This window comes from Manis javanica, chromosome 3 (assembly GCF_040802235.1).
Source record: "Manis javanica isolate MJ-LG chromosome 3, MJ_LKY, whole genome shotgun sequence".
Classification (NCBI taxonomy): Eukaryota; Metazoa; Chordata; class Mammalia; order Pholidota; family Manidae; genus Manis; species Manis javanica.
Window position 1 is genome coordinate 71,735,717 of NC_133158.1, and position 11,213 is coordinate 71,746,929.

Consider the following 11,213-nt stretch of genomic DNA (forward strand, 5'->3'; position numbering starts at 1 on the left):
AAGTAAAGCAAATTCTTAATCACTTATCAAAATAATCAAAAGTTAAAATTAATGAATTGGAAAGATGGATGTTCCTGCTTTGCTTTAGGTGAACTTTACTGTATTTCTCAATATAAACAGTCAAGTAATTCCAATATAACTTGCATAATACTTTCAAGAAATTTTAATTTCTAAACTTCAGCTTTTGCTGATTAATCACTGAATTTCAGAATTCTGTGATATGTTCCTTGTCCCCTTTTAATTAATGCTTATTAGATAAACAATTGATGTACTTAACTAAAATTTATATAAACAATTAAAATATTAATGAAAATCTACCTATCTTTAGTTTATGTGTTCATAAATCAGAGGTGTTTTCTCAATGCAGTTTTCTTAGTTCATGCCTCGTAAATCCATAAAACACAATTAAGACCTATAAAGCAGAGTGGCATTCATTTGGTAGCTATCAGGAGCATCACATTATGAATGTTGATACATATTCTATTTTTGTTGAGTCTTCTAATTACCATTTATCTGGTTCTTGAAGATGACACTTTTGATGATGTTGCTCCCTATATATACTTGTGAGCAATATGTGATCTGTACAGAGTGATGTGGCATTAGGTGTCTTTGACTGATGGTCAGCTCTGATCATTGTTCTTTTTTGTCCTCATCATCTGGATCGCCCTCCCTGCATTCCCATGTTCCCCCATGCCTAACAAAGAGTGATATTCACTAGAGTTGCCAGCAGGTCTGGAATGCTGACTCAAGTGGACTTAGGCATTGTCTAGCTGCCACCCCCTTTGACCTTGCTTTCCCCTTTCTCCATTGCTTACATCCCTAAGAAACCCATCAAACCAGTGTAATTACAAATGTACTGTTCTCACATCAAAATCAAAGCAAAAGTGAAATCCTGAAAAGTTCCCCAAATTATTTTTTCTTCATTGTAATTTAACATATAAGTATACCATATATAAGTTGAGAATTGAGTTTATAAATGACATTTTGAGAATATTCTAAATTAATTTTTCAAATCAATTTGTCTGATTTTGAGAGTATTCTCAATTAATTTTTCAAATCAACTTGTCTGATGCCAGAGTTCAGAGGTACACCTTCAGTCAGTTGAAGGGCAAGAAGAGAAAAGGTACTGGAAATTGCTCTTTAGATGTGGTAGAATAGGAAAATTGATTTTTTCCTTATATGAATGTGTAAATCTTGAGAATGTGTAACAGTAAGGTTACAAATTTGAGCATTTGTACCAATTAAAAATTGCAAATGTTTCTAAAATAATTCTTATTCATTGCATATGCTCTGTTTTGGAAAACTCAAATGAACATAACTTAAGTGCAATAAAATCCTCAGATAGTTTTTCTTTTAAAAATACAAGTTACCTCTGTAAGAGAAAGTTAATGAACCTATGAGAATTTTAAATTTTATAGTTTTTATTATTTCCAAGTTTAAATTTGTGGCCTTGTTACTTTAAAGAGTAGTGTTTTAATCTGCATTGCCTATGATCTTTTCTAACTATGTTGGATTTTTTTTTTTTTTTTTTACTGGAAGCATTTAAATCTTATAAAATGAATTCAGGGGATGGGAACAATAACAATGTGAGAACATATATAGAAGATTAAACTCACTAACATTGGGCTTGATATTTATAGGACTTTCTATACCCATTATTTCTAAGGGTCAATCTAATTCATTTTTTAAAAACCATTACCAATTCAGTATAAGGGCATATGATCATGTCTTGAATCAAATCAGCCTTCTAGCAGTCAGAAATCATATTTATCACATCTCAAAGATATTTTAGAAGACACGGAATATATATATATATAATTTAATGATATTGTCTCACCCATTTTTGGAAGAAGGGAACTCTGGGATCCATAGGAAAAGTATTTCTGAAAATTCAACACCTAAAAATATATTTATGGCATTGCAAGTCAGTTGATATGGAATCCTTGAAGCTTTTATTTTTTAAATACGTATTATCAGAGCTATCACAGCTGATAGGTATCCCTTTGAATCCTTGTTCTTTATAGAACCTCTTTTTTCCACAGTGGACTAGCCGAATGTGATGTTCCTTGGAACTCAGAAACTATTCTTTACACATTCCTAGGGTAGAAAAGGAGTTACTTGGCAGTTCTCAGTATGAATTATGATAAACTTATGAGTTCAAAAATATGACTCTAAAATCCTACCCCTGAACTTTCACATTACCAGTCTGAAATTTACATATCTGTTCAGTTCTCTTTTCCCTGATAGAACATAGATATAGAGCATGGTTTAGTTGAAGTAAATTATATATACAATTGGCCCTTGAGCAATGGGGGAATGGGGCACCAATGCCCTGCACAATCAAAAAATACACATATAGCTTTTGACTCCCCAGTAATTTAACTAGTAATAGCCTACTGTTGACTAGAAGCCTTACCAACAACATAAACAGTTGATTAACACATATTTTATATGTTCATGTTATATACTGTATTGTTACAGTAAGGTAAGCAAGGTAGAAGATGTTTTTTCAAATTGCTGCATATCTCCAAAAAAGTTCCCAATATAGCTATTGAAAAAATCTACATATAAGTGATCCCACGCAGCTTAAACCCATTTTGTTTAAGAGTCAACTGTACATATAACTTGTGATGGTCCCTAGTAAATTTGTGTCACTCTACTTGGTTTCTATGGAAGGCTACTAAATGTGATTCATCCATATTGGTAACCCATTTCACTCCATAATACTTTAAAAAGGAATTGTCTTCCTGTTTGGTTGCAAAGACCCAACCTCTCCCCAAGTGTGGCCAATAAAGGAGATTTACTTTAAAGTCACATGACACTGACAGAGATAGGAATCTAATGACAGCAGATACATAACTGGACCTCCCTGGAGCAGAACAGTGAGTAAGTTAGGAATGGGAAGGATACAATACATCTCTAAGGACTGAGGCCTCATACTGCCCTCCCTGCAGTAAGAGTCCATTGATACCCTCCTGCCAGTTTATGTTACTTAGTTTCTGTCTCTTTAGTTCTCAACTAGCTCATCCTCTCTTTTTGACCTTATATTTTTATCTCATTCTTGTCTTCTTGCTAATTATTTTCCTTACCTTTGGCTCTAAGCTTTGAGTATCTCCTTGCCACATTTCTTTCCCATAACCAACTCTCTAGTTGTCTTCTCTTTCTCCTCTTTAGGATTCAGTGGGAGAGAGAAACTTTGCAGGCCAGTTGCCATTTTCCCTGTTTGAGAGCCTTGCCAGCTTCTGGCTAGACTGTAGATTGGCTGCCCTTGGGTCAGGTCTCACCCTGTTTCCCATCAGCTTTGGAAGCTTCGTGGGGTAGGCGTGGAGGAGTGGCAGTAAATAAATAGCACAGAACCCTAGAGCAGTTCTGGGGCGTGCTCATTTGGCTCCTAAGCAAATCCAGTGCTGTCCAATCCAGGGGACAGTGGGATGACAACATTATCCAGTAGCACCGCCCTCCTACTGACTAGTTCATAAGATGTTGCTGGTTGAGACTTTGTGTTTGTGGGACTCGTGTTCTGTATTTAGGACTGGTTTTAGTTGCTCTGGGACCTTCTCCCTTAGTTTTTGTAAGGAAATTCTCTCTTCTTCCCCTGTGCAGCTCTGTCACTTTCTTAACGCCCTGTGTTCCTTCATCTTCATTAATCAGTCCATTCAGAAGCAGTGAAAAGGGTAACTTGGAAAGCTAAGAAGGAATACATAGAGAAGAGCTTGATTGTGGCTAAAACTAGCTGCTCAGAATAATTCGTTAAACTCAGAGGAGATCTGAATATTTTCTTGAGTTTGTTAGCTATCTGGAGCTTTGAAAAATGGAAAGGTAGAAGGAGAAAATAAAAGAAGAGTGGGCTACAAGGGGCAAGAGCAGTGAGCTAAGGGCAGGTGAGGAGTAGAGGTGGAGACTGGTCATTGCCACATTCTGTCCTCATTCTGGCTGGGTGGAGTAGGGAAGGATGTGGAGTCCAGTGCAGGTGAGGAGATGATAGTGTTTTTCCACCAGGAAGTGGCTGATTTCTGGGGATATACGGCATGCACGAATGAGAGAATATGTATGTTTATAATTTGATGCAGGTGGGTTATTTGATCACTGTATTCTATAAATGCATGTAATCAAGAATGTTCTATATTTTTTAATAGACTATCAAAGCTGGAACTCTTTCAGTGGAGTTTCTGGCATGTCTAGTTTCAGTCCTGAACATTTTATCATAAAATTAAATGTTATATTGCCTGATTTCTTTCATTTATTAAATTCATTTCCTTATTTTTTAATTATATCAGCTTCCAATCAGAAGATTATACAACCTCCTAGGGTAAGTTAAAATTTCTTAAATGAATTGAGAATGATCACTTGGTGGTTTAGACTGAGGAATGGTAATTGAAATATTGAACCCTTTTGCTACTGTTCAGTGTAATATTAAATTAAGAGAACATTGAAGTGATTTTATGACTTTTGCATGAATAGGTCCAATTCTATATTAAAACCTATGTTTGGTCATTTGGTAGCAATGGGATAGAATAAATGATTCTTAAGATGGGGCTGACTTCTCACACTGAAACTGGAAAGTTTATGTGTAAGAATGATGGTTATTATCTCTGTTGAAGAAAGCTGATCCCAATATATTGCCTCATCTATTGGATCCATTTGATGTATATGTACAAAATGGTATTTTTAAATAAGGGGGAGAGATTTACATTAGATATTGTGAAAAATAATAATTGATAAAATGTAAATATTGCTGAAAAATATCTGCTCTGAATTATGATTCACTTCCCTCCTTCCCCCATCTTATAAGCATTTTCTTCCTCCAAACAGTACTGTAGTTTTCACTGTATCTTGAATACCTTAATAGTTACCTGAGAAACTTCCAAGAAGAGGAGAAAATTTAGGAGATAAACTGAGAGAGATCAAGGAGGGGTATGAAAAAAATCCCTTATAAATAGACACTCATCATAGTGACAGGCCCAAGGGCTATTTTATGGAAATAAGCTCTGGAAAGGACTGTATTGCACTCATCTCCCTGTGAAGGATTAGTGACAGCTCTATGGAATGCCAAATCCAGACCCCTGTGTGTGGTAGGAAGTGGGATTACCCATGCTCCTAAATCTGATAAACCTCAACACAAAGGCCTGCAAGGCTGGAGCAGTTTGGGGAATATATGCATCATGGGGGTCGGGGGGTGCAGGCCACATACGGAGTGTGTGTGTGTGTGTGTGTGTGTGTGTGTGTGTGTGTGTGGCATGCACACATGCACATCTTACCTCAGGTGTTTATTCTACATTGGTCACAAACAGCCAGCACTTTTTGAAGTTCTTCTGTTTAAGGTAATCCAACCATTGGACCCTTCAATCCTAATGCATTCACTTTTCCTATTACTGAGTTCAATTTTGCATCACCTGAAAATGTTTCTGCTTTGCTCTGCTCTCTTTTTTAACTGTACTGATTATCCTGCTACTTATGTTTGCACTTCAATAATTTTTTCAAGAAGTTAGGATTTCTTGAGAGAGGTAGGATGGGTAGGGTAAATCTGCATAGGAAAAGAATATTAAGAAAATGATACAGTTACTATTAAACTATTAGGAAGACAAGGTTTGCTTTTTTTGTTTTTAGATTATAGGATTCACTGTTTACTATATAATTTAAATGTTAGTGTATATAAATTATAAAAGGATATGAAATAAAATCTATTTTTATGTAAATATATTTTAAATATTTTCCAGAAAGCTGTAGAGGAACCCCTTAATGGTATGTGGTTATTACAAACTTGTATATTCTGCTTGATCCATTACTAGATTACAATTAGAACTAGCTCCCAAAGCAGTTAAAATGCTCCATCTATACCTTGGGGAGAAGGTAGTTTTTTTTTCTTTCCTTGACCTCTCTTGATTATTCACCAAGAATTAAGAGTACTGCTCTGTAATATTTTCATCTCTGAGAAAAATACACTGCACTGTGTTGCTCAAGTAGTTGCTTGTGCTAGCCAAGTGATGGTTGGGTGAGGGGACCATTGCCTTTTCATATTGGCCAAAATGACCTGTAATATCCCCATTAGAGAAGACTCTCAATTAATTTCAACTTCTGATTTATACATTTCAGAAAGATACAATCTATCACTGGAGTGAGAACAAAATATCTCTTTCTTTCTCTCTAAATATAGATCTGTATCCCAACTGACTTTGTTTCCTTTGTGGAGGCTGTGGGTATGATCCACAGAAAGCCTTTTGTAATAAATGGTAGCCTTAAAATTAATTCGGCTTTACAGCTATGGTATATAGTTGGCATGATATTAGTGCATTTTTGTTTATTTAGAAATGATTTCTAATTGTGTAACCTTACTAACTGCTTGCTTGGTTTACTACTAATTCTTAGCATTTAAAGAATCAAAAGGAATGATGAATGATGGTAAGTACAAAGTGTACCTACAATTATAGATTGGCTAAAATATGGACACTGAAAAGAAATAAAATTGCTTCTTCAAAGTATGGCTTTTTTTTTAGTAAAAGGGACACTGTCAAATCATAAAGGTCTACATTTCCTCATTTATGAAACTTAAATCTGTTAAAAGTTGCAAAGCTGGTGATAATAAAAGCTGTAGGGTATTACTATCAGACTCTCCAGTCACATTGCTCATAGCAAAGAGAAATTACCGCTTTTTAAAAAATATTTTTCAGTTGCAGTAACTGGCAAGTAACTTTACAGTGCTTTTTATAACACATGTAGATAATCTGACACAAATCTTTATCATCTTGACAGAGTTTCTTTTGTGCTTGTGTTGGCAATTTATTGCGTTTAACTCATGGGGACTTAATATCTCTGCTTTTCTAAGCAGGAATTTGGTTCTAGCCTTTTGGGAATGGATTTAAAAAGAGAAATGTTTAGTCTCTGCAGCTTTTGCTTCTTATTCTGGAACTTTGAGCTACTTCTACTTTTTACTGAATATTTTAAAGACATATATATATATACACACATATATTCTTAAAGATCAAGAAGTCTGAGATATTGAGTGCTATAAGTATTCATTTTATTTTACTTTAACATGCCACGATACTTCAGTTCTTTTAATATTTTAATAACTATGTATTTTTAGTTTATCAAAAATGTCTTCATACCTTTGATATTTGCAATCATTCCTTGATCATGTAAATAGTTTGCTGTCTCTTTTACTATTTTAAAGTCTGTGACCTACCCGCTCACCTCTGTAGCAAAGCGCATTTAACCCAAGAGGCTTTATTCCCCTGAGCGAAATTAAGTTTTGCACAAAATTAAAAACACACTGATTGTATGTTGATTGACTTTTTGAAACAATGCTTAGGCTGTGTTCAACAGGGAGTCACAGAATGATCCTACTTTCATAGGTTTGTGTCACAGCCCTTATTGCAAAACTGCATGTTTTGTGTAGTTAATAGGAATAAATTAAATGACCTTAACAAAAGAACTGGTACTTGGAATTGTGGCATGGTTTGTCCATGTTAGCATTCTGGTGTTCTTTCTGTTAAATTCTTTTCTCTTTCCTTTTCCTACTATGGTGTCATTCTTCTGTAGTTACATGAAGAAACTGAACTTCTCTCAATTTTCAGAAAGCCAGTATAAGAGTCTTGGGTGCCTTTTCGTATGTTAATTTCCCTTAAGATGTGACTTTCTTTGAATCACTCTATCAGGAGATACAGTAGTTTTTATGTGCTCATAACATAATGATATCCATGATGACCTTTGAAATTTCCTTAATTTTGTAAATATTTAGCTGTTCATAATTTGTTGGGGGTTTTTTGTTGTTGTTTTTTAATATCTTACTGTGGACTGTTCCTACTGATAGACTGCTTGACAGTGTGTCTGCCTGGTCAGTGAGTGATGTCCCTCCTCAGGACCCCGACACCATTTCCTCTTCCACTTACACCTAATTACATGTTTGTTTCACTTCCATTCAATGGATGATGTAAATCTAAAGTGACTGTGCCAGAATATTATCCTGTGATCAATATATTTTGCTTTGAAAAATCAGCACCTCTTTGCTTCTCAGCTAACCCAACAAACTGAGATTATCAGACCTTATCAATTTTTATTTTCATTTGGCACCGGCCTTTTTCTTACTGCACCTTTTTTAAAAAAAGGGTAATGAATTGCCTGGTTTATGTCTATGGCCTTTGCAGACCTAAGATCAAATACTTTATTTTTAGATCCTGTATATTTGAAGAACAATTCCAAATTTTTAATGTATCAACCTGTGAATGCATAGAAAGTAGGCACGAATAATGATTATATATTTATTTTTTAATTTTCCAGAGTAACTGACGTGAAGTGATGGACTCTGATTTGGAGAGTAGTAAGACATGAAAGGAATATGCTTGTGTTTCAGCACCATGGCCTTGATTCGTGGTTCATGAGAAGAAAACAAGTAACTGGTTTACATCTTTGGGAGAATATAAATCATTGACCCTTAAATGATTGTTACAGTTAAGTTTTTATTCAAAGCATTTGTAATTTAGTTAATAAAAGAGTTATGATCTGTGTTGTGTGCCCAACTGAGATCCAGTTTTTTTATTGTTACTTTTATTCAGTTAGGGGCAAAAGTGAGTGAGCAACTTCCAAGAATTATGCCTTTCAGATCATAGGGCCTCTTGACTCTAGGTCACACTAGTGTAAATTTGTTCAGGGTGAGAATAACCTGGTGGTTACCCAGAGATACCTATGAACAACAATGGTTTCCATCAAACCTTAGCAAACTCACAGCCCCTTTGGCAGTTATGGTGTTCGCTGAATAATGTGTTTGCCACTTCTGGTCAAAGAAATAGCAAATCCAAGTACAGACAGGAATTTGACTGGGAACTTGTATGCCACCTATGTGTGATGCTGTATCAATGGACATTATGGTCGTCATTCTTGGGGGTTGCCATTCACACAGCATTTTCCTTGAACATATAGTATAACAGATCCTTTTCAGATTTAGGGTAATTTTATTGGCAGATGTGTTTTTCTTCTGTTCACACAACCCTTTAAACCCTGTCTTGTCCTCCTGTTATTTGCTTCTGCTGTACAAGATGTAGCACCTTTTCTCCTCTTTGAACATGGTCCAGTGACACAATAGCATCATTGCAGAAAGGAGCCAGACTTATCTCAGAGAACTATGTTCACACTTTTCAGAAAAAATAGTGATGGTTGTAACATATGTATTCCCTTCCTCGGATTTGAAGGCACAGTCTTCAGTGTTTCTTCACTTCTTTTCTGATCTGGGGCATGAGAAACCAAGATTGAGATTTGAACTATGAGTCTCCTGCATGGCAGCATAACGTGTTCACCATCAGGCCAGTCAGCCAGCCCTTGAAAGGGTGGTTTAATTATTGTTGTATCTATGTTGCATGATAAACACTCATCATCTTCCTCCTGTAGTCCTGCCTCATATTCCCTTTACTCTGAGATTGAGAAGTAAAACAAAACTCCCACGTTTCCTATCCCCATTAGAAGAAAATTAACATTCTGACAGTTGTAATCGCCTGGAGTACTTTTAGATTATTAGCACTCGTTTTCCTGTGTGGGTGTGTGTTTGTATGTGCACATGTATAAGATAGGCACATGCGTCTTCTGTAAGGACAACAGTGGGGTACCTACGGGAGAGCAAATGTTAATTTCATGCTTTTAGTAAAGACATTTAAAAACAAAGATCTTTATTGGGTGGAATTATATTTGATCACTTAAAACTTTAAAAACTTCTAGGCAATTTGCCAAGCTTGTTGACTGCTCACCAAAACCCTCTAAAAATACTAGTAATTCTTCCTCTTTGTGTAATAAGAACTTCCTATTTGTAGTTGCATTACTAATAGTTATTAGTCCACTGAATGTTCCCATGTGCCTCTTTTATGCCAAATCAATTGTCATATTTCATGTTGGGACCAAGTGGTTTGCCTATAGCAAACTAAATTTATGACCTACTGATGCCTCTTAGAAAACTGAACACACTAGGAAGTCAGCTGTTCTTGGGAAAAAAAAGTTTTTCTTCCCTGATTGTGTTGCTATCTGAAATATTATACGTAGAGGGAGTTGTATTCCTTTATACACAGCTGATGGCTCCTGCCGCTCTTTTTCCTTCTGAAAATATTTGTATTTTACTAATGCCGTTTGTTACTTTAGAAAACAGTTTTGATGAAAGGAGAAAAAAAGCAGACAGACTTGAAAAAGTTCCAAACTCCTGTGCTCCACTAAGACAAAAGTCAGGTATGAAAATCTTTATAGTGAACTTTTTTATAAACTACCTTTTAATATGTAATAAGCTCTCATTTATTTGGGGTTCAATCTTGGGACGTTATCCTTTGTGTTCCCTTTAATGCTGCCTGTCTTTTGAGGCTTTCACTGCCCCAGACAACGCACAGAGGTAGCAGGAGAAGTACCAGCTGAAAGCAACTCTTGCTCTTACTAGTTGTCACCTGCTCTGGAAAAGGACTGCAGCCGCAGGAGCCCTGTTGCTTGGGCATCTTTGGGCCCGTTCATTCTCTTTAGTGGCTCCCAGTTTCCTGCCACACCAAACAGAATTGCTCACAATGTTTGGAACATCATGTATCTCTTCCCCCCATGATCTGCTTTTTACTCACTGATCCATTTTTGCCACTGACTCTTAATTCGGTTTTATTTATTGTATGTCCTCAGAGTGACACGATTTGTCATTTTTGCAACTTTTCCAACATTTTTGGCCAAATCAATTATTCCCTCTCCTTCAAAACATCCTGCAGCCCTTTTTTCCTCAACTGGCTCTCCTTTGCAGTTTGTCCCCAGCTGTCCAGCCACCTCTGGACAGCTGCTCCGAGCTGCCGCTTCCTATCCTACCTTTCCTAATAGTTCATGTGTCTCTGCTTTGCTCTGTTAGCCTTTTTGTCTTGCTTCCCTCACCTGATTTTAAAATTCCTCCATTGCAAGAGCTTTTTTTACTTCCTTTTTTTTCCTGCAATGTTTTTCATACATTAGATATTCAGTACATAAGTTTGGTGATAGAGAGTTGGCTGTATGTAGATTTCCCACTACTTTTAATAGGATGAGCTAGACACTTTTCTAACAAATTTCACATGCTCTGAAAACCTGAAAAAAGTGATGATTTTTTTTTTCATGTGGAAACTCCAGGTCCATTCTGTTTAAATTTCTGATAATGTCAGAATTAAAGTAATGAAACTATCCCATAATTGGGAGTATTGCTCTCTTTCAGGATGGTGTAGTCAGTGTAGTAAGTGACCGAC

General features: G+C 36.0%; 1 protein-coding gene across 4 annotated transcripts in view; it reads left to right on the plus strand.

The window, feature by feature from the left end:
• CD47 (CD47 molecule) overlaps positions 1 to 8,503 on the plus strand; it is a 43,445-nt gene extending 34,942 nt beyond the window's left edge. For 2 of the 4 annotated variants that reach the window (XM_017672169.3, XM_017672172.3), the window contains exons 8-11: positions 4,278 to 4,309; positions 5,718 to 5,742; positions 6,367 to 6,399; positions 8,278 to 8,503. In XM_017672169.3, coding sequence (XP_017527658.2) covers positions 4,278 to 4,309; positions 5,718 to 5,742; positions 6,367 to 6,399; positions 8,278 to 8,282 — 95 coding nt within the window. In that variant the 3' untranslated portion in view covers positions 8,283 to 8,503. The remainder of the gene's footprint in view (positions 1 to 4,277; positions 4,310 to 5,717; positions 5,743 to 6,366; positions 6,400 to 8,277) is intronic. The other 2 variants (XM_017672170.3, XM_017672171.3) reach the window with 2 other exon arrangements.
• The last annotated feature ends 2,710 nt before the right edge of the window (positions 8,504 to 11,213 follow it).